The sequence below is a fragment of the Squalius cephalus genome (assembly GCF_949319135.1).
Source record: "Squalius cephalus genome assembly, chromosome: 16".
In the NCBI taxonomy this organism is placed as follows: Eukaryota; Metazoa; Chordata; class Actinopteri; order Cypriniformes; family Leuciscidae; genus Squalius; species Squalius cephalus.
Window position 1 is genome coordinate 6,754,001 of NC_137137.1, and position 24,183 is coordinate 6,778,183.

Genomic DNA, 24,183 nt, shown 5'->3' on the forward strand with positions numbered 1-24,183 from the left:
ACACAGACAGACAGACACACACACACAGACACACAGACAGACAGACGTTTCTGTAATTTATAGAGAGAAAGTTGTTTTTTTTGGAGGGTTATTGCTGTTAACTAAAACTATTAAAAACATTTATGTTAATTGAAATAAAATGTTGCCCTTGCAATAAACTGAAATAGGTTTTAAGTTAAAGCACTAAAATTATTAACTGGAAATAAATAAATACTAAAATGAACTACAACTAAAACTGAAATAAAAATAAATTTAAACTTAAATAGCAATATTTAAAAAATAAAACAAAAACCAATTTAAATGACAAAAGCACAACGAAATGACTAAAAATTACACAAAAATTAACATGAAAACTAAAAATATACAAATTAAAGCTAATTCAGAATATTAATAAAGCTATAATAAAACAAAATAAAAGAAAAGAACAAAATAAATTAAAAGAGCACTGCTGTGCAGTCATCTATATGCTGGGTAGGGTGACAAAAACTAATTATAGCAGTTGAAAAATAAATGAAAATTCATATTAAAATTCTATATTTATCATTTAAATTATGTATTAAACATTATATATTAAATATAAAATTATAAATCAAAATTTACACTCTTCTGGAAAAACAATCCAAAAGTATTGATGAATTAACCTTGATAGTAAAAATGTTGTTTAATAAAAGAGAATTGTATATACCAAATTATAAATACCAATTGCATGTAGCAAACCACAGATCTGATTGACAAATTTTCTGCCAAAATTTACATGTAAGCAATTCTGATGCGTTCATACTGTATTGTCATTTTTCAGGTGGAGATTGCTCAGAAACATCCAGACATATATGCCGTGCCCAAGAAGTCTCAGAAACTGGACCACAGCAGGCCACAACCTATCGGGTAAGAGTTTTGTTTTGAAAGTGTGGTCACATTTTGCGGGCGATAAAGGTCTATGGTATTTGTTCATAGTGTAGCGATGTAAGAAGTACAGTTCACATACTTTCAAAGCAAGTAGATTTTTGTTGTTCAATACAGAAAATTTGCGTGACCAACTCGAACTCATTGTGAAATATGCATGGGGAAATCCTACACTCTCTCGTGAGCAACAGTATACGTGACCGCTCCTTAAAGGGACAGTTCACCCAAAAATGAAAAATCTGTCATTTATTGCTCACCCTTTTGTCATTTTAAACCCTTAAAGTCCCCCTGTAGTCAATAATTTTATCCCCTAAAACTCAGGGGCTTGAATGTAACTCTTGCCTCATTTAGTATATGCGGTTCTATGAATATGCAAATTAGCCCCGCCTCCACTCACTCACACCAGCTCAGAGATCCACTCATTGATGATCGCGCGTTGACGTGATTGGTTACAAGGTAGTTTGTGACGCCAGAAACACCAGCGATTTCAAACCGTGTTTTGAGACTGTCTTTGGTTCACTGCAGTTTTAAGGAGGAAATACTCAGCAATGGTGTTGACTTATGAATTTGCACGTGGTTTGTCTTAAAGCATATTAAAAACACCCCATAGACACATATTTTCACCACTTTAGTTCATCGTAAAATAAATCCATATGAATCGAGCGGTTTAATCCAAGTCTGAAGAGACATGATCACTTTGTAAGTTGTTCAAAACCTGTATGAATTTCGTTCTTCTGCTGAACACAAAAGAAGATATTTTGAACAAAGTCGGTAACCAAACAGTTGATGGGCCCCATTGGCTTTCATAGTATTTGTTGTTGTGCATAGTATTTCAAATATCTTCTGTGTTAAGTTGGAACATCTTGAGTGTGAAAAAGTGTGCTAAATTTTTCACCGATCTTGCTCCGTTTGCTTTGCGTCCAGCTCCAGCGCGCGACCAGAGCCCCAGACGCCTCCTTCCAAGCTGCCATACATGGAGAGCCGCCCGCTCGGCCTTGGAGAGGAGCCCGGGGAGGAGATTCGACAGCAGCTGGCGGAGCAGACCAAGCGTGGCTATTACAACACAGCACAAAAGTATCAGGACACTGAGCTGTAGAGTTCCTCTGCTTCGGCTCACCGCACAGCTTCACCATTCCACCGGGGCGCCGCCCTGCACCAAACCTGCTGCTGCTGACTCGGAAGTCCCGTCTGCTTTTAAGTTTCCCACGCGTACATTTGTCTTTTTCACTTCAAAGAAGTTCAACTTTCTGTCCGTGTGGATAGAATCTTATATTTGCATTCGTTTGGTTTCCGTCTGTGTGATTCCAGAACCATGTTTTCTTGCCTATGCAATTTTTTCAGTTTCTGCAACGCTACAGAAACGTCTCGCCACGAGTCACTCTCTCTCCCCGTCTTCGCTCCATGAAAACCTTAAACCTGTCGTGTGCTACAAACCAGCTTTTTGTTACTTTCTTTTTATAAGCCTGAAGCAAAACTGTTTTAAAACGTCACTCTCTTTAAGGTTTATACTACAGTATCTTTGCATTCCTTCATTTCTGATCATGTGTGTTATATGATGTAAGACAATACACTGGATTTTGTTACAACATTTTGAAGTGCCTTTTACTTTACGAATAATGTTGGAGGTTTGTGGACTTGACAATCCAGCCCTCTGGACAATATTTTTGCTGCTTACAGCTCCAAGGAAAAACAGGGAAAAAGTCAACACCAAAACCCTTAATACCGTCCGCCCGTATCCTCAGTGTAGCGACAGCAACGACAAATGAGTTCTGTTTCCAAAGGGACACTTCACAATTCAGGTGGATGCTGGTTGGTTCGAGCTATTGGAATTGCAGATGTCACGGTTTGTCTTATTTCAACCCCACTGCATTACGTTTTTAACATGCTTGATTGTAGGTTAGTCCGCTTTACCTCCACGCATTGGTTCAAAGTGCTTCTAAAACTCGTGGATTATATTTTGATGGCTTCCACTGTGTGTGAGGGTCTCACACGCCGAGAGAATTTTCCCTGGACTTTTACGTTCAGGTCTACTGTGGAATTTCACTCTACTACACCAAATAAAATAAACTATATTGACTTTCTTGACTTAGTTGTGTGTTTTTTAATATTCAAACAGGAAGTGTTTTGGAATCCATCACACACAGTAGGCTATAAATGAAATGGATCGATTTTTATACAGTTAAAAGGATAGTTCACCCAAAATGAAAATTCTGTGAGCATTTACTCACCTCAGGTCATTCCAAACCTGATATTTTGAAGAACGTTGAAAACCAATTAACATGTGAGCCTATTGACTTCCATTGTACGGACAAAAAAAAAAAACACATAGTCAAAATATCTTTTAGGTTTCACCGAAAAGAAAGTCATACAGGTTTGAAGAAACATGAGGGAGAGTAAATGAAGATTTTTACAAAGTTATGTCTGCACAGAAAAATGACAATCCAACCCCTACTAGCATCAAATTAGCATGACTGCTTTGTTATATACAAAATAAATTGACTGTATTTTACTGAGATTTCCCATCTGTATGGTATAAGTAATGGAAATTGATTCTGTCATGAAACGCATCGGTTGTGTTGGGTCCAGTGAGTCGGCTCTTGTCCAGCACGGTGTTGAAGCCGTTTTCTCTGTACATGCCACTTTTCAGAAGATGCTCAGAAAACTTCCGACGACTTCCTTTAAAGATTGTCTGAAAAATAAACGGAGGGTGTAAATACTAATGTGTGAATAATCTTATTAATATGGCTGTGTAGGTAGGCTTACTTACCGGCATTTCATGAACTGTTGGTTTTTTGCTTCCATATGTTTGATTTGTTGTTTGGTACCGATGGTTGATCATTTTTTGGCTAAAAAGTATAATGAGGCTTATTAGGATCATTGTTATTGGTATAATTTGATTTACTTATTTCTATGAAGATGGACCAATGATAGTGTACGTATTTTATTTAGATAGATAGATACTAATTAATTAGCCTCATCTATGCCTCTGAAGAGCATATATTCGTATATTCATATGAATGAACGAAAGAATAAATACATTTATTTCAGATTTAGATCACATGATGCACTGCGGCCGCATGACTCTTCTCACCTGTATCCTCTGAAACACTCCGGATTATTAAAGCGAGTTGGTAAGTTTTTATCCATATTGTACACATCGCTTGTCTTTATCTCAAATGTATCATTAGCTAACACTCCAGGCTCCGTCCTTGTCCCTTCATCTGCGGAATGATCGTCCATGTTTCCGTTTGTAGACATTCCCTGCGAGAAGTGCGAGTGATCGATCGGTTGCTATCAACACTGTAACTAGGTGACGTCATGTGCCTCCGCTCCGTCTTTAGTTGGTCATTTCTTCACAAAATTGTTTTTCAAAGATAGAAAAAGATTATGAAGGACTAAAAATGACAGAACGAAAAATAAATAAATAAAAGTAGAAATAAATAAATAAATGCAGAAATAATAGTGAAAATAAATACATTTTGGTAATATAAATGGCTATTTCTGTATTTTTACATGTATTTATTTATTTATTTATTTATGCATTTCTATATGTATTTATTTATGTATTTATACATTTATTTATATATTTATGTATTTATATATTTATTTATTTAAATATTTATATATGTATTTATTTCTACATTTATTTATTTCTGTATTTCCACATTTCTACATTTATTTATTTCTGTATTTCCACATTTCTACATTTATTTTAATTCTGTATTTCCACATTTCTACATTTATTTTTCCTTGCGCATGTATGCTAATTGACCTATGGCTCTGTCATTTTTAGTCCTTCATAATAGATGTCAGCATGTTATAAAGTAAACCTCTATGGCCTGGTTTCACAGACAGGGGTTAGCTAGGAATAGGCCTTTTAAGGCTAAGTAGCTTTTTAACGTGCCTTAGAAAAAACATTGCTGGTGTGCATCTTGAGACAAAACAATGGCACTAACGTATTTTAATATAGCCTAGGCCTATGTCAGTGCAAGTTGCTTTCAATTAAAACCACTCAAACATGCATTTTAGTCTGGGACCAGGCTTAAACCTTGTCTGTGAAACAAAAACAGGCCTTTCTACTGGGTGAAAACTTAAATTTTCATAAAAAAATACTCCAAGACAACCTCTTTCTCAAAAAAATTGAAATATATTTATTGCATTTAAATTTAACCAAACATTAAATGCTCTAAATATTGATAAAAACAAACCACTTTTGTACGATTTTTTTATTTAATAAAACATATTTAAACATGGTATACACATTAGTATTTTCTTATCTGCATCAATTGCATGTTACACTGTGATGATGGAATCTGTTTTGTTGCAAAAGCAAAAATATTATAATGAACAGTGAAGTTTGCAAAAGGCTGTCAGACGTCCATGGACCTCTCAACCTAGGAAAAAAAAGGGCAAAAGAACAACACATTCAACCATCATTGCTTTTTTACAAAATTGTATTATTTTTTACATTTAGTTATTTGGACATCATACAGCCACTTCTAAATCACCCATTAACATTTACATTTAGTAGTTTTTATACATAGAAAATAATAGTAAAACCAGATTTATAGCCAGTCTTGATTTCCGGAGGTGATGCTCAGATGTTCAGACTGCATACAGAAGTGTAATGCTGCATACCCTTGATAAACATTTTGAGTTGTTATCCAGAGTTTCCACTTCTGTGATCGCATGCAATTTACTTCACTTCAAACCTAAAATTAAAACAATACAGTGTGTCCATCAACAAGTGCAGTTTCATAAAAATAAAAAAAGTGAATTGAATAATGCCAAAGGAAAGTAGGTGGGCATGGTTCGGTTTTGATGCAAGTGCAAAGTGTTAATGTATGCAAACATTCACATTAAAATGTTTCCTCTTTATTCATTTGCTTCCAAACCTGGCTTGAGTTTCTCCACGCTGATAAACACACTGCCACGGTGCATTATTACTCACGGTACGAGTTTGAGTCTGGCCTAGCGCGTACCAAAAGTAATAATGGACTGTGAAGCAGTTAAAAGGGCTTCTTTCTTCTCATCAAGGCATGACATTGTAAAATTAAACCATATATATTGTTTCAAACACGTAGAATTTTAACATATTCGTAAATTGCTACAATTATGCAGACTTTACCTTTTGCAGACTTCAGAAGTAGCATAGTCTTCATTAGTCCTCTTAGTGGCCCTCAGAGGTGCCTGATACATTCTGAGAGGTTAAAGGGATAGTTCATCATTTACTCACCCGCAAGTTGTACTCACCCAAACCTGTATGAATTTCTGTCTTCAGCTGAGCACAAAAGAAGATTTTGAAGAATGTTGGTAACCAAACAGTTGACGATAGCGATTGACTTCCATAATATTTTTTTTTTCCTACTATGGAAGTCAATGGCTACTTTCAACTGTCTGGTTGCCAACATTCTTCAAAATATCTTTTGTTCAGCAGAAGAGAGTAATTCATACAGGTTTGGAACAGTGAGTAAATTTTCGACAACATTTTCATTTTTGGGTGAACTATCCCTTTAAATCCATCCAGGGCTGCAGTAATGGAGTAGAAAAACATGATGTAATACTTTAAACAAAGCGATATTGTTAGACTAATCTGAAATAACTTTGTTTAGAACATTGTTCCACTCTAATATGAATATAAATACATGCACAAAACAAATAAACACTTCCACGCCCTACTTTATTTAAAATTGCGCCCTCTGTTGGCAAATTGTAAAATGATGTGATCAGCTGACGTAGTTAGTAAATAAATGATCATTTCTAAAATGTTAATAAAATGTATAACAATATATTACATATAAAATAAAGCATTTTAAAATATTCTATAATTCTTGTATTATTCTATAATTCTTGTATACTACTTTTTCAAAAATGTTCTAACAAATATGAAGTAAAATCAGGTAATGCATCACATAAATGTATGCATTAGCACAACTTTAAGAGAAAAGCCAATGGCCTTATTAATTTAAGAAATTTTTAACTGAAACATACTGTAAACTGTGTCCATTTTGTATATTATTGTTTTGGACTAAAATAGGAACAATAATATAATTAAAGCATTTCCATAAAGCAACGACATATTGTTCATTAGAGTCACAAAGTAGCATGTAATGTAAAGTGTGACCAAAAATCCTTGGAAAATTGTTTGTTCTAAACTCTACCTGAAATTTATGGATCTTTTTCCAAATTCGGTCCAGCTGGTGAATCTGAGACATGAGGAGGTCCATAGACGAAGAATTGTGCTCCAGAAGCAGGACTTTACTAATGCAGTCATTGTAGCTGATACCTCTGTCCAGACATGTGAGAAATGAAATGCCTTTCTCGTGAAAGAGGTTCTTTTATTTGACCTTCCTGTGGAAGTGAGGAATCAGGATGGTCATTCCCCAAACCGGAATTCCTGTGTGTGTTTGGAACTGATAAAACTGCTGTAAAGAACAAGCTCCATCCTCCTAGAACTGCTGGAGTCTGTCACTGAACTCTGAGAAGAATTTATCATTCTTTTGAAGTGGGAAGTTATGCACACTTAAGCAAAAATAACTGCTTTTAGAATTGATGCATCTTCTAATGAAATATTTTACATAACTAGGTTTCATTTAGTTCTGCTTGGGGCTGTTGAAAACTGTGCTAAAAAACTGTGCTTCGAAAACATGGTGAACATGATTCACCAAGTTCAACACGTTCCTGGATCAACATTTCTGCTGATCCTGAAACAACATTCCAATCAACCAATCAGATTTATGGGACAAGTTTACAGTTTATGTCAACTTTAAGATTACAACTGGGTTACGTGCTTCTGCTTCAACGTCAGGGCTGCCAACTCTCACGCATTCAGCGTGAGACTCACACAACTGACAAATGTTTTCACCCTCTCACGCCACACATCCATTTTCTCATCAGTGAAAAAACATTGCAGAGCAAAGAGGACACTGCAACGCACCGACAGTCAAGACACAGCAGGTTACTTTTGATATGAAACAAAGTCTCAGCTTTCGAATTCTGTCAATTTTATTACAAAATTAAAAAAAATAGATAGCCTACCTGGTTCTGGCATGAAACTCTAGATGGTGCAGGCTGATAGGTCTTTAACTCATTTAGTAGTGATCACATCATTTTCTACACAGTGCAGCTGATTGGTTGCTGTTGCATCAACAGCCAATGAGCTGCAGCTCAACATTCAAATACAAGTAGTTTGCTATTAGCAGTCTGCAGTGCACTTCAGAAACCCTCCACCTTCCCCAGCTCCACCTGTATAGATCTGCTACGGGGGTTATTTCATTTATGTTACATGTGCAGAAGCAGCATGTCTGTGAATGTATTGGCAGTAGCAAGTCTCTGTAGCAGCAGCAGTGTAGCAGATCTATTCCGCCAAGACCAAATACATGAACATTGCCAAATCCATTACCATGGCAATCTCTCTGAGAGTTGTCATGACAGAAATATTGTTTTGCCGGTCTTTAATGTGGCGTTACAGATCGCTTTAGCACCTCAGTTTAAGTGGCACGTGAACCGATCCTTGTTATTAGCACCAAATAACATGAATGAACATCAGAAGTTATGTTGAAAGATACAGTACAGCTTACTGAAATGTATCTCATGTAATCGTTCAATGAGTGTTTCAACCACGGAAAAACGTGAATAAAACAGCTTGTGACCGTCAATGACTATATATAATATAGCATGTTAGTTAGCTAGAAAAATGAACTCTTGAGAGAGGATCATTTTGTTAAATACATGCACTATATAACATATTTATTATATTTTTACTCTTACATCATTAAAAATATTATAACGTTATTATAAAACCCCATTAATTAAATAAGAATGAGTTGTTCATTTTAACCTTTTATAACTAAAGCAGCTGACACTGGTTTCCCTGTATGTTTACCGCATTATAGTTGAGAGGGATTTGTTTCCTTAAGAAAAATGAACATGTAGGCCCTAGTTACTGATTTTGCCAAATGAATCAATATTGAATCAAGATCAGAATCGAATCGAATCGAACATTCACCTCCACCCCATCCATAATTCTCACTCCACGCTAAACTCTAAAGTTTGCAGCCCTTCTATTATTTCCCTCTGATTTTAAGGATAAGTTATGTCCTATCAATGATATCAAGGGGCTAGATTTAGGGAGGAATAATTATGACAAAATTTTCGGACCGGAATGTTGTTCCAGGATCATGTCTTCCTTGGCAAAATCATGGTAACCCCAAATGCACATCTGCACTTTTCAATATTCAATAATTTTAGCAGGACCCCACCCTATACACTCTGTGTTATTTGAAACCAAATGCTTGGTTAAGCCTGTTGGGTAATTTTTAGGTTATTTTTTTCCCTATGTTTGGGTAGTTTTTGTGTTACCCAGCGCTTGGGTTAGTAGCAGGGTCAATTACAGTTGATACAATACACCCTCTGTCTTACTCTTAACTGAAGCAACGAGCTGTTGTTGAGTATCGCGGGCTTTTTGCATCCTCGTCAGAAGAGAGCAGTTCTCAACGCCACCGAAATGGTGCATTGCTTCGTAAAATAAAGGTTTGTATACATTGTATTTAATCTATACATTATTTATTGTGCTGCAAGTACTTTTATGCAACACAGACAGTACTATCACAGTAGTACTTTTATGCAAAAGAAAGCAATTCCAGCGAAACGCGTCAGACAACGGTCGTTTCGCGTGATGGAAACGCCTTTACCTTGCATAAATAAACTGATTTTTAATTAGTCCCTGACAGAATAACAAAAAGACTTAATTAGAGTCCAGGGCCATAACTGCCTGTTTAATAAAATATCACAGAGTATTAACACAGAAAAGCATTGGAAATAAAGGGGAAACAAGAGGCCAACGGGTTTTAATTTATGTTTGAAGGTTAGCATGAGGAGGGAGACAGAAATGCAGCATTTCCAGGGTTGGAGGAAACAGGAAGCCACTGGTGGATGGAGATAGCAGGGCCTGCTGCATCTGAACAATAAAAATCTCACCCGCTCAGGAAAAGGATCTGCGTCAGCAGTGAGTGACAGATTTTAGAAAGACAAAATGGTGCCAAATCTGAAGTGTCGGGAGAAAATCAGTGTTTTCACTTAAAGACCTCAAGCACAAAGCCGCGTTCCTTATACTTCATCGAAAGTAAATTCCACGTCGTTCGAGACTGTTATGAAACACTTCCGTGGGCATGGTCAAACATTTCAGAACCATATCCTTAAAACCTTTAACATTAACACAATACTGAGGCGCCCAAAGTATGTGGACACTTAAACTAGGCTTAAAATAGATGTCATTAAATAACAAAATATCAAACCATTTTTAAAGCAAAATATTTCACAAAAGTTTTTAAATATATATATAAAACAGACGTACTGTTAAAAATGATGACCAAAAGTAGCCTATTTGAACACTTAAATTTGTAGTTGTCAAAAAATAGTAGAAAATGTTCAGGTCAGTGAACCTGAGGAGAAATGACTTACATGCATCCACCAAATGATCAAACATCCATAATGACACAGAAAAGTGAAGTTAGTTCAAAGCTCCTGAAGCATTTGTTTGCAGACGGCACGCTTAAAAGTAAAGGTTCTTTATTGGCATTGATGGTTCCATGAATTAGAACCTTTAACATCCATGGAAACTTTCCATCACACAAGGTTCTTAGAAAAAAACTTTATAGATTTTTAAAATGTTCTCAAAAATTAGAAAAAAACTTCGGTTCCCTCAAGATTATTCTTAGATTATCAATTTAATGAATAAAATAAGGTCTGTGGTAAACAACTTGAATCGATACCTGGACGTTTTGTTCCGCAGCATAAACTGCACACACTCACACCCCAAACTTTACTTATAACGTTTATTAATACAAACCAAATAGCTTTTATAATAAACATTACAAAATTCAAAAATCTGTGTATGTAGCCTAATTTACGTTGTAGAGCGAAATGTCCAAGTATTGTCAAGTTATGTTTACCACAGATCTTATTGAAAACACACATGTACACTCATTATAAAAACCCATAGGAAAATCTTGAGGCAACCACTGGCGAATTATTTTTCCGGGTTTGACAAACCTGCAGCACTTTATTGCTGAATGCACACTGTTTCACATCAGTGTTATTTTAGTATTATATAGTATTTATTAATATTTTGAATTTAGTTTAAGTTTAAATATTTCTATTTTTAGCTTTATTTTTTTATGTTTTAGTAATTTTTTTTGCCAATGCAACATTCCTAATTTTAAGTTTTTCATCTAATATATATATATATTTTTTTTATAAAAATAGTTTTAGCTAACAACACTTTCATATACTATTTGTACAAAAAAAAGTAGGCAGTATGCAAGTTTTCCATTACAAAAATAGTTATTCTTCCTCCATAACAGCAGGGGGCGCTGAGTAGGTGTAGATTTATCCTTAAAAAGTCTATGCCACTTCGTGTTGATTTACAGTAGATATGAACATATCCCGCTACCGAAACTTAAGCAAAAGCAAACATTAGTTTGTTCCATCAGTATTGAACCAACATCTGTTATTACTTCATTCAAAAACAGACTGCTACAGATATGTTCAAATGAAAATGTGTTTTGAGGCAGGAAATCAGTTCTTGGAGGCTGACGGATGTGTATTGTGGAAAGGCCTTTGTGATATTAGGGTGGGGTGGTCAAACACAGCTTTAAAAAGAAGACGCTATTCAAACTTAATGAACTTGTTTTGAATTCCTCGCCTCCTGAATGGCAAAGCATTCCATTGCTTGGAAATAGAAAGAAGAACAAACAGCGGAAGTGATGCAAGAAATTCTGTTCTTTATCTGGCATTCCCAGCCCTCACCTGCTAAACCAATCGCACCCCCTTTTCCCTTCTAAAGCCTCTTCAACTTTGAGCTCTAGACCGCAGGGTACGATTTTAGGAGGAGGAAGCCATTCATCTGAAGCGCTGGGTTCCTGTTAGAGCAGACAGGCACGGCTCAGCGCTCCACGTTCCTGCACCGGACCATCGAGGATATGACCTGTTACACGTGAATGAGGGTTTCTTTAGAGTTATGAGAAGAGGCTGCTCCTGAGATTTTATGTGATGGCGATTCGCGACAAATCCAATCAAATTATGTTACATAACCGACTCGACATGTAGACTTTTTAAACTTCTATTACCCAACTTAGGCCCATCTTTGTTTTTACTCCCAGCAAAGTCACAATACTAGATGAAGACGTACATGTGTGCTATTTTTGAACTCCATCAGAACAGATCTTAAAACAACTCTTTACATTCTCTTTGTTGTGTCAGAACATCTCTGTTCTTGCTCATACTTGAGTAACTCTGGGACGTATTGTGGCACCCATTTGTCATGCTTTTGTTGTAACATTTTTCATGTTCTTGGACTTCGAGCAAATCGAACACTTAAAGTGTAGTACTGTCAGGCTGGAGCCGGGGCTCCCTTGGTTTGGGGTTGTGGTCCCCCTCGGTCCGTTCACGATTGGGCGTGGGAGGATTTCGCCACGGGACACGGTGGGGCCGCAACAGTTGCACCGCCCTAAGGACGCCCCTGAGTACTGTAGTAATGATCATAAAACACATTTGGGAATTTCACCACACTTGATTTGTTGTTGATTCGGGATCTGATGCCCCCTTGTGGTCACATTTACAGTTCTAGTGGGGTCGTGACCTGAAAATGCAGGCTAATAATTTGAACAGTGTTATTTAATTATTATTTATATACTACTATAGTATTTATTAATATTCAAATTGGCTTTTGTTTTTATACTTTGATTTGATTTAATTTCATGTGCATTTGGCATTTTCTTTTATTTCTATTTCAATTTAGCTTTAATTTCGGTTTTAATTTGTCATTTAGTACATCAAGTTATGCTAGTTAGTCAACATTTCAAAGTTTAATTTTTTCCATCTAATGTTTTAGCTTTATGTTAATGATTATTTTAAATTGTTTTAGAGTTATTTAACAATAACAACACTTAAGGCAAATAATAAAATGCATATAACATCCTTAAGATAGCTAAATAAATCAAATCTAAAAATGAGGTTGAATCAAACTTCGCCCACATACAGTAGCAGAATAATTTAGCTAAATTAGGAACATAAATGGGTTGAATGAAATGCAGTAATTTACGCAAGACCACATTAAATACCAGATTCACTTTGTAACAATAAACAGTAATGGATGTAAAATGAAGGCCCAGAACTAAATCCAGCTGATCTACACAACGTTACACAATCATTTAGTTAAATGAGAAACAGGACAAATAGAAGCATTTTAAAATGACCTTTAATTTGTTAAACTTCTACATAAAAACTGCTCAGTTCGACAGACATACAATTTTGACTTTTACAATATGAATGATTTGATAACTGAAATAAAACTCAAATCATTGTCTACTATACTGGTTAGCATTTGCAAAAAAAAAAAAAAAAAAGTCACAAGCCTTTCACACTTTATTTGGCAGTTTTATGTTTATGAGGTCTTCGAAGGAAGGGATCCAGCAAGTTCAAAAGCACAATATACAGAAAAACAGACATTTCAGCTCTGCAGAAGTGTTTCTTCATGAATGGATATGACAGTATTCGTCACGTTCAGAACCTATTATTGAAGAGCAGTCCAAATCTATCCTGAATGAGGTAAATACTTGCGTTTAACATCAAAAATGAAATCAGAATGATATTGAAAGGGTCCAAAATTAACAGTAGTGGGTAAATGAGCAAAAATATTTCTCATGGTCTGAGAAACCCTATTCTTCAATATTTTTATTTTGAAGAATTTGGTCACAGTTTGGTTCATTGCAGGTCGTTGTGTAAAAGAACAAAGACACGTAGTGATTTTGTTTTGGTGCAAGAAATATAACAATAAATTGTATTAATAGTGTTACATATTTTATGTGTCTTTGAATCACATTTTATTCACTTTATTCACCAGCAGGTTTTATCGACTTTATTCTTAGTAGTTAATTATCAAGTAATGATATATTTACTTGGCGCTTGGTGACTGTTAATCTTGGACCTGGATATCAATCATTCAGAGAGACTCAAAAAAGAAAGAATCTAAAACGGTGTAAACAATTTAAAAGAATAACTTAGGGGGATGTGTAGAGACAAGACCATGCATATCTTTTCCAAAAGAAATAAAACACTCAAGATAAAGTAGAGAAGGAAATAAACAGGCACAAACACAATTCAAAAAGTTTAAGTTCAACCATCAGAAGTCGAAGGCTTGAACTTTATGGAGACTTGGACCCCCTAAGACTGGCACACACACAGAGACAGGGCAAGCATGCATGCGTCGAAACACAGCACCAGCTGAGGACCACCATCAACATCTACTGGACTGCACCACTACAGCTACACCATACACAGCCACATCCACTGCGCTGACAGAGAGAGAGAGAGAGAGCAGAAGAAGAGAGAAAAAGAGGCTGATCACTTTTCTAAATGCCAATTAAAGTTACAATTATTAATAGAGGACATCTGGGATTTAATGTACTGATTCAGACGGAATCCAATTATTTGATTGGCCAAGTGACATTCCAAAATAGAGCAGTGAGTCTTTATACATAGATATATATATCTTTGCCTGTGTTGTCAGCATTTCAGACTAGAGCACACTGTAAAAAAGATTTTTCCAAATAAAGATTATTGGAGTACGTTTGACAAGAAAATACTTTTTCGTTTACACCACAGCGATGTACTAAAACCGGAAAAGTCTTAACTTTTGCGTTTTGGAAAAGTTTCGTGTTAAGACGACAACGTCGTCAAAACGATCCCTGTTCACACAGATCAGTAAAAAAATGACTAAAAACGCTCAATTATGAATTATGCAATATACATGCGCGTGACGTCACCGCTTCCACAAATTTGCATTTTTGTAGTTTACACGGAGACAATAAAAGTTTAATTTTCAAAAACGTGCACATTGAAACTAATTTTCAAAAGATTGCGTTTTCAGGCCCCCAAAACGCTGTTATCATGTAAATGAACGGCCAAAATGCATAAAAAATTGTTTTTAGTTGAAATTATTAGTGAAATTTCACAGTAAATACTACCTCATTTTTGATTTCTTACTTCAGGATTAGTATCAACTATTACTATCTTGAATCAGCTAACTAACCATTTATCTAGAAACTTGGCAAAAAGTCTAAATTTATAACCAAGGTCTAATAATAAGATATTTAGCTTTAAGGGCCATTCACACCAAGGACGATAACTATAACGATAAAGATATAGTTCTAAAAATCGTTTAAAAATAAAAGAATAGCAGTTCACACCACAACTACAGTATAACGGCACAGAGAAACGATATCGTTGGATTCACTTTCAGAGCTCGAGCATTTAAAGTGGCATATACTGCAGCACTCTTAGATTAAACAAAAAGATATTGTGTGTTGGTGTGAACGCCTATGTAATTATTGTTATAGTTATCTTTATAGTATTCATTCTTGGTGTGAACGGGCCTTTACTTGGGGTAGTTGTGAAACAATAATTGCAGACAAGCTTATCCAGATGAGATTAGACTTTCCAAGTTAGCCGATAAACATAAGTAATTTGCTTTTTATTATGATAGTGTTTGATTCAGACAGATTTTTAAGACCTGACCAGACATCCTCTGGTAAAACTATCCCATCAAAACAGGGCTACAGATGCAGAAAAATATGAAAAGAAGAAAGAACAGTGAGAGATACAGAAGAGGAGGTGAGAGAGAGCGAGAGAAAGAAGGGAGCAGCTGTGGTGTGTGTGTGCACACATCGCAGGAAGAAAGTGTGAATGAGTGAGTGAGGTGACACTTCTTTCTTCTCTGGGAGGAAAGAGTAAAGAACCAGAAAAGATGCTTACCACTTCACCTGCCATAGAGAACTATTCATCTACAACAGCACCTCACACAAAATGTAGGGGATGATTATGCATTCATAATAATAATAATAATAATAGTAATAATAATAACCAGATTTACATTTCCTGGTGGAAATACCAGTGCTTGCAAGGCAGCAAAAGAACAGTGTTAAAGTAAAATGATAGCTTAAATTTACAGAGAGATTGATAGTAATACAGCTGGAAAAGAAACAATTCAGTATGCATATATTACAATGACATTCACTGTCTGTTAAAGGGGTCATGACATGCGAAATTTGCCTTGATGTTTTGACATATAGGAGGTCTTTGTACCATTCAAAGTTTTACAGCTTAAAACGTCCTCCTCATTATAAACAAAGCATTTATTTGATCAAGCTCCAAAAACAGCTTGTTTTGATATTGCGGGATCTGTGACTACACACAGGCAAACACGTTTGCATATGACTGCCTCCAGAGCAAGGCATCGACGAATAGCTAATCATCATCGCACCATAGGCCCCGCCCACTGGCATTCAGTCGCTTAACGGCAGACATTTGCCTACACTGGATGTGAGCGTAGCATCGCGTCAAAAGCAAATAGAACCCATTATAATCATTGACGCGGTCTACACATCTATCCGGCGTCCCGGATCGCGTCAGAGGATTATATGTTTGTATGAAGCATTTTGTCAGCAAGGCACAGTGTAATGGAGAGATCACAAAGAAACTTTTGTTTGAAAGATGAAGCACCCAACTGTATTGGATCTGACAGCAGCTGCATCACACACGTTTTCATAATGATGGTTTTATATGGATGTTTTCGAAACACATACCGACGTGAAATAGCGAGTGGGCGTTGATACTGTTTCCTATGCAATGACGTTAGCCAATCATAACAAGCCTTAAAGTAGCTGCCTCTTAAAAACGGATCATTTCAGACGGGGGGGTCAGAATGAAGGTTGAAAATAGGTGCAAAAATAAAAAAAAATCCATGTCATGACCCCTTTACATTTTAAAAAACATTCGATCATAAGTCGGTTTAAAGACCCCTAATGTTTGGGGTCAGTAAGATGTTTTTGAAATAAAACTCTTATCCTCACCAAGGCTGCATTATTTGCTAAAAAAAAAAAACTATTGTCAAATATTACAAATTCTATCTTACTATTTAAAAATGTAATTCATTCCTGTGATGCAAAGATACAAATATTTTTAGCATCATTACTCCAGTCTTACATGATCCTTCAGAAATCATTCTGATATGATGATTTGCTGCTCAAGAAACATTTCTAATGATCAATGAAAAATCTTCTGTACCATTATGAAAGTTTTTACTGTGACATTTGGCCAATTTAAAGCATGCTTGCTGAATAAAAGTATTCATTTCTTTCCAAAATGTTTCTCTATATCTTACTGACCCCAAACCTTTTGATATGTCCACTGATCCAGTCATCAACATCATAGGAAAGAAAATTGCCATTTTAATGGATCTTTAATCTTAATCTTACATTTATAATAGTTTTAACTGGATTTAATTGCACAAAATTGTAGCAGAAGATTTAAATACAGTGCCGCCTTGCAAACACTGTACAACAAAACAAAGCAAGCTTCTAATGTATAAAATGAGTCCCATTTATCCCCCACATTTTTATAGTTTTCACACAACTGAACAGTCTGCACTGACAAATATTCATTAAGTCTAATTAAGTCTTCATGAGAAAACTCCTCTCGGCTCTGAAGCAAGCCAGGCAATAACAAGACATGTACACGGCACTTACTCTGTGCCTCTGCAAACAAACCTAAAGGCTCTGCTCTGACGGCAAGCAGCTACGGCTAAATATTCTACTGTAGGTCCATACGAGAAGCAAGCTTTAGCAAATAACCAGCACGCTAGTCATGAAAAAGATCGGTTTGCATTATTATGGCAGACGAGAGGAGTTCAGTGAAAGAGGTTGCGTTAAAAATGGAATATCCTTTCAGTTAGTTCCACATTGTCCCACATCTCTGACTACAGTTACAAGAGGAGGACGTTTCACGCAAGGACGCTTGCCCTGCCACTCCTGTGCCAGCCAAACACTTTTAGGGATCTGCAAAGAAAGGAACAGAAACAAAAAGCAAAAAAAAAAAAAAAAAAAAACATCACACAAGACATGTTAGAGATGTTGCATAAGAATTGAACTATGATATTCCTGTACAATCGTTGATTCACAGACAGCAATGAAATGATGGGTTAAAAACGTTCAGCTCAACTTCAGAGTGCAGCTCCACTATGTCATGTGAATTAAAGACAGGGACGGTATAAAACGATACAAAACTGTTCATATATTTAGCTTGCGACACTATCAAGCATATTTAACAGCTGCTGATAAAGCTATGGACAAATTATGAAGCCGTTAAGCAGCAAAAGTAGCCTGTCTGGTTCATAGCATGCATATAGAGCGGTATTCCTGCTGCAAATATTCCTAACACACATTGCGTTGACCTTCTGGAAACTTCACGTTCTGTTCGTTTTCCATGCTGGTCAATGTACAAATAACATGCATCTTTTGAATTATTGCTTCAACGCTCACTACACTGAAAGGCATTGTGTTAACTATGGGTTCATGAGTATATTTTTTACTTCTAAAGCTGATCTTTTTTGTACAGCAGTAAATGCAAAGCTAGCTAAAGTCTCAAAGATACATGCATTAATTACTTGAGCTCTTCACATTTAATGATATGCATTGAAATTGAACGTGATTTGCCGCAGGGGAAAGAAAAAATCCCGTATATTCAGGATTTGAGGTACAAGGATGTAGACCAACGTAAACATACCTGAGAAAATATTCTATTCCATCTCTCATGCAAAAGATTCTCTCAAGTCAGATATTTCGACGTCTTAAAAAAATTATTACAATTAAAAACACTATAGTTAAAATGCAGGATTGCTACTTATTTTGTAGTTTTAAGGTCAAAATATTAGTAAATTATTTTTTATTGCCAGAAGGTTTCAGAATGTTAGTTTTCCCGCTCATGACATTTCATAATCATTTGGCTGCTAATCTAAAAGTATTTGATTGCATGTAGATCGTTAAAAAATATGAACATGATGAGTACCTAAATATCTTGGTTATAGCAGAAAACCACCATAATGCCAAGCTATAATGCTATATATAATGCCATTCCATCAGATATATCAAAATTTCACAGCAGCTGTGTCTTTATTGCCTAATTTACCCTTATGGATGCAGAAATAAAGTCTGAGAGACAGATAATTTAAAAAACTTAAATCAAGACCAAAACTGAGAAATGACACATGGCATCTTGAACATGTACAAACAGAAATTGCTCTGCTTCCTCTGTTCAATGAGGACATTTTCACGATCTTCTACTGTATGTACAGTGTACAAACGGTAATGTACAAACGGCGTTCACTAATGACCCTTTCCGGGTGTTCTGTGGCGTGGGATTATATGTATGTCATAGCACCTTTGGCATTCGTGTCCAAAAAGAGTTTGATGTAGGATGTGGGCACGTATCCCTCCTCGTCCTCGTTTCTGCGGACACGGGTCCATCCATCACCCTTATCCTCCTCGATTACATACAGCATTTCACCCTCGGCCATGGATATGGTACCTTCGTTCTGACCTACAGATGCAAAAAAACAAAAAAAACAATCGTGTCAACTTAATAAAAAAATACCTTCACCCATAACACTCTTTTTATTATTACTATATCAGCATCATTCAATAACCAGTTTCACTGTTCATTTTCTGTTTTATTTTTTTATTTTGAGTAAATTTATTCATTTAGCAGACACTTTTATCCAAAGCCACTCACACATTAAATGTAAAAAAAATACTATTATGTACAGTTCACGCTCACTGGAAAGGCAAAGTCCGCTTAAAAAAAACGTGCCGACATGAAATTTCTCTGAACTTGTTTCTGTTTGCAATAGCCCTACTGTGCTGTAACATGGTGTGTGTAGCCGTGCTGGGCAACGCTGGTAAAATGACGCTATCCTAAATGAAGAATTATTAATTTTCGGTTTCGTTTTTCTGTCGTTTTTTTCAGTTTTTACTCAATTTTGGACATTTTATACTTGTTTATTTTGTTTTTATTATAATGTCGTTTAGTTGAGTAATTTTTTTACATTTTATTTTTAATTCTTAAATTTAATTGTATTTTTATTGTTGTTTGTTTAAAATATTGTTAATTTTGTATTTGTTATTTTTTCCATTCTGCTAATTATCAGTCAAATCAGTATATATATATATTAGTATATTTATCGATCATAAAATTATAAAAAGTTAAGACACTTACATTTTAATATATTTCTTTTAGAGTAAAATGTTTAAAAAGTTTTATTTTTATTTCTTAAATTTTATTGTAAATTTATTGTTTGTTTGCTTACATTTTTTCTTACATTGTCATTTCTCAATCTAAATTTGTATATTTCTGCCATAAAATTGTTATTTAAATTTAGAACCAGTCAAAAGTTTAGACACACTTACACTTTCTCATTATGTTAAAAATGTTTTATCCAAAGTGACTTACAAATTATGAATTCAACAAGCAAATAATTGTGTAAAAAAAGTGTTTCACTAATTTTTGAATTTTATACTAATTTTATTGTTTATTTCTTTTAGTTAATTGAGTAAATTATTTAAAAAGTTTTTTTTAAATCTTAAAATTAATTTAATTTTAATGTTGTTTATTTAAAATGTTTGCATGTGTTATTTTTTTCCATTCTGCAATTTCTCAATCCAAATTTGTATGTATTTCTGCCATAAAATGATATCAATTTACAAGTTTAGATACATTTAAACTTCAACATATTTCTCATAATATTAAAAACGTTTTGATCGAAAAGTTTATGCTTAAATGCACAAAATTAGTTTTGTGAACAAATATAAATGAAAAACCCATTTTGGTTGAAACTACTTTAAACTTGACAAAGGGCTTCGTAACCACTGAGCAGACGTGAATTCATGGCACATTTGAACTTTTAACACATTTTTCTTTTCCGTTACCTTCAAATGGATAAAGTGCTTTGCATGTTCCAATAGTGGGTAGAGGTTCCTCGTCATCAAATTCGTCATCGAACTCAGTACTGCGCGATTTGAACTGCATCGTCGTCTCTGTGCTGGGGTCTTCCGTGTAGCTGCCATCCGGACTATGTGCAGAAGACATGCAATGCGTAAAACAGACAAAATTAACTTTGACGTTATAGTCGGATTATACAGTTAATGTTACACCGTCGCATGCCTCGCGTGAGGCTGTACTGAATTCACGATGTGCCTATAAGATTACTGTAGTGTCATCAAATAAGATCAAGTTTTAATAGCATTAAACCGCATTATATAATGTTTTATATAAAGTTCAGTGATGTATCCACAGTCTTTTTGGGGAAGTTTTGAGTTATGAAAGTTGAAGGGATATTTGAACCCAAAATTTTTAATTCTGTCATCATTTATTCACCTTTATGAATTTATTTCTTCTGCTGAACACAAAAGAAGATATTTTGAAGAATATGGGTAACCAAACAGTTGACTTGCAATAATGGTTACCAACATTCTTCAAAATATCATCTTTTGTGTTCAGCACAAGAAATAAATTCATACAGGTTTGGAACAACATTGAAGGTGAATAAATTATGACAGAATTTTCAATTTTGGGTGAACTATCCCTTTAAGAGTGTGTTTTCATAGAAAAACGAACTCTCATTACATGCGCCCTTTAAATAAACGTGACATCTCATTCTGTGGATCATGTTTGGCAGCCCTGCTGTCTAGGGACTGAAGTACCTCTCTCGGTTTTGACCGTAGTTGTTTGTAAGAGGCGTGTTGCCCTGCGAGTCAAAATGATTGCTCTGTCTTCTCTGAGACTCAGATCCCTTTTCAAGTAACTTCCTCTCCACCTCCGTCAGCCAGCCCTGAGAACACACAAGCAACAGATCTTTCTAGTTATTTGTAATAGGTTCATTCTAATCAAATCACTTTGTCACAACACCATGAACACAAGTGTACAGGTAGTGAAATTCTTTGATGCAATCTCTGCAGCTTGACAGTATGGAGTGTAAAATATATACACAAACACATTACAGTATTAAAAATATTTACAATTTACAATGTATACAGTATACATAAGAGGCTTAAATACAGGTAGTAAACGTAAAATACAATATTATACTATACACTGAGTATCACGATTGACATTTGAAGGTACCTGATCAAATTCATTAGGGACTCACCTCAAATTTTTGTGCCTCAAGCTGCAATTTTTCCAAGCTTTGTGTGATTTCTTCTAACCGTGGATCTATACTGTCTGGATCCCCCAAGTGAGGATTTTTAATGTAGACATCTTTCATTTTAGTCAGGGCGTCCCTGAAAACAGTTATAAGAAGAAGAGTTATTAGAAACAATAAGCATGTGAACTCACTTGACATTTTGTTACATCATGCAATCCAATGCAAAATTTAAAACCAAGGCTGACCAAAGTGCTGTACACAAACTAAAATAAAATAAATAAAACTACCAAAATTAAGGAACAAACAACAATAGTAAAACAATAATCAAAACTGTTCAATGAGTATTAAAAGCCAAAGAGAATAAATAAGTATTTAGAGCAGATTTGAAGTTTGGGGTCGGTTTCAGCATCATTACTCCAGTCTTCAGTGTCACATGATCCTTCTAATTTGCTGATTTGATGCTTAAGAAACATTTCTTATTATCAATGTTGATTATAAGAAACATTAAAACAGTGATACTCTTTTCCAGGATTCATTGATAAACAAAGTTCAAAAGAACAGCACTTATTTGAAATAGAAATATTTTGTAACATTATAAATGTCTTTCCTGTCACTTTTGATCAATTTAATGCAGCCTTGCTGAACAAGTGTCTTTTCCCTTACTTTTGAACGGCAGTGTATGTTTTAAACAATGATGAGGTATTTTGCAGAAAGGCTGTTACTATTCCCAGCATGGCAGCTGCTGGATGATTTACCTCTGATCCATCTCTTTCTGGATGTCCTTGTTGATATCATTGAGCTTGGCCTGTAGTTTCTTCCTCCTCTGCTCGGGGGGCAGATGACTGTAGTCCTCCTGGCCTGTTCCCTGTGAAAAGATACAGAAAGTTATGAGTTGAAAAATAACAAACCAAACACAAACAGCTTGCCAGTTAAGTGGGCAGATCTTGGACAGAATCAGCTATAATGTGGATCAGCCTTCATGCCAAAAGTTTGACAGTCAAACCTTAATTTTTATAACTTACTTTACTTCAAGCATTAAAAATTCAGCGTGTAGTCAAAATGAAAATACATAATATATAAAATAAACACTTAATATGAAAAGTCTTTTCACATTTTAATATCAAGTCAGACTTACCAGCTTTAGAGAAAGCTGTGAATGTTAAGACAAGAAAAAAACGTGTTAGGGGAAACTGTTATTACACACACCGAGAAAACATGGAGTTTCATGTTGCTGTTAAGACAGATATGTTAAGGATGGCGTTGATAAAAAGCATGAGAACGAGACACAGATTACACATCCACACATTACTTTAGAACCAAACTGAGCTGATGGTGCTTTAGTGTCTGGAGTCGTCCAATCAGATCCATGGGAAACACACACGCGTGACGTGGCGACTCGTGAACTTACCCCACGTTTCAGGCTCCGCAGGCAGTGCATTTTGTGTTTGGTGCTCATGAAGTCGTTGAGGCGCTGGCTCAGGGGCTCCTTGGGCTGCTGCGGGGACTGGGGGCCGTTGAGGAGCCCGTCCGGAGACGGGGACGTGGGGGGAGGGGGAGGGGGCTGGCGGGGCGACGCTAACAAAGACATAAGCTACAGATGAGGGTGTGATGGAGCACATTGAGAAATGGAATGGAGAAAGACAGGAAGAGAGAAGATGAAGAGAGAGATATATTCAAGGCCAAAGCCAATGTTCAATGCTTCTCATGCAGTGACAAAAAACTCATTGCAAGCTTTATTAAAGGTGTTGCATGTAATCCAATATATTTTCAAGTTAACAAACTGTGGCGCTATCAAAACAACCAAAGACGTGTGTGGATCAAGTGGTGGTTTGTTGTTGTCTCACTAATTGCGTCATCAGGTTCTGCGCTCCTATTGGTTTTAGATTTGACGGTTGTCGTAGAGGTTGCACTACAGGACTGTGCCTCAAAACGTCTGACACTGCCAGAATTCAGTTAGAGCTAAAATTTGATTGCAATTGGTCAACATGTCAAACTAGCGATCAAAGACTTCAGATTTTGGCACAGGATCAGAGGAACCTTTTAGAATTCTCCAAATTTGTCTCAAATGGCCACAATTTGGACAAAATTGTACAGTGTCAACTCGACTTTAGTTACCATGAAATAAAAATGTTATGGACTATTGCAGTATTTATTAGAAATAATTTATCCCTGCACATTGTTTTGATATGCACTTAATCTTTAATCAAATGAACTTTCCTTCCCTCTTGCAGCGACATTTCTTC

At 35.6% G+C, this 24,183-nt stretch overlaps 3 protein-coding genes and 1 long non-coding RNA gene across 8 annotated transcripts in view; 1 reads left to right on the forward strand and 3 right to left on the reverse strand.

The window, feature by feature from the left end:
- Nucleotides 1-2,980, forward strand: part of tjp2b (tight junction protein 2b (zona occludens 2)) — an 86,206-nt gene extending 83,226 nt beyond the window's left edge. For all 3 annotated transcript variants that reach the window (XM_079895951.1, XM_079895952.1, XM_079895953.1), the window contains 2 exons: nt 800-885; nt 1,828-2,980. In XM_079895951.1, coding sequence (XP_079752077.1) covers nt 800-885; nt 1,828-1,999 — 258 coding nt within the window. In that variant the 3' untranslated portion in view covers nt 2,000-2,980. The remainder of the gene's footprint in view (nt 1-799; nt 886-1,827) is intronic.
- A 112-nt stretch (nt 2,981-3,092) lies between these two features.
- pierce1 (piercer of microtubule wall 1) lies at nt 3,093-4,168 on the reverse strand. The gene is made up of 3 exons (XM_079895959.1): nt 3,995-4,168; nt 3,671-3,749; nt 3,093-3,592 (listed from the first exon to the last, which is right to left on the reverse strand). The coding sequence occupies exons 1-3, from the start codon at nt 4,159-4,161 to the stop codon at nt 3,410-3,412; spliced, it is 429 nt and encodes a 142-aa protein (XP_079752085.1). The 5' UTR covers nt 4,162-4,168; the 3' UTR covers nt 3,093-3,409.
- Nucleotides 4,169-5,033: 865 nt separating this feature from the next.
- On the reverse strand, nt 5,034-7,257 carry LOC307174326. The gene is made up of 4 exons (XR_013823986.1): nt 7,065-7,257; nt 6,032-6,432; nt 5,542-5,615; nt 5,034-5,297 (listed from the first exon to the last, which is right to left on the reverse strand). It is a non-coding gene; the product is annotated as an uncharacterized lncRNA (long non-coding RNA).
- Nucleotides 7,258-13,150: 5,893 nt separating this feature from the next.
- fnbp1a (formin binding protein 1a) overlaps nt 13,151-24,183 on the reverse strand; it is a 28,544-nt gene continuing 17,511 nt past the window's right edge. For 2 of the 3 annotated variants that reach the window (XM_079897652.1, XM_079897651.1), the window contains 7 exons: nt 23,349-23,531; nt 23,076-23,090; nt 22,696-22,805; nt 21,944-22,076; nt 21,498-21,625; nt 20,724-20,866; nt 17,817-19,338 (listed from right to left, as the gene is read on the reverse strand). In XM_079897652.1, the coding sequence (XP_079753778.1) occupies nt 19,160-19,338; nt 20,724-20,866; nt 21,498-21,625; nt 21,944-22,076; nt 22,696-22,805; nt 23,076-23,090; nt 23,349-23,531 (891 nt within the window). In that variant the 3' untranslated portion in view covers nt 17,817-19,159. The other variant, XM_079897650.1, reaches the window with a different exon arrangement.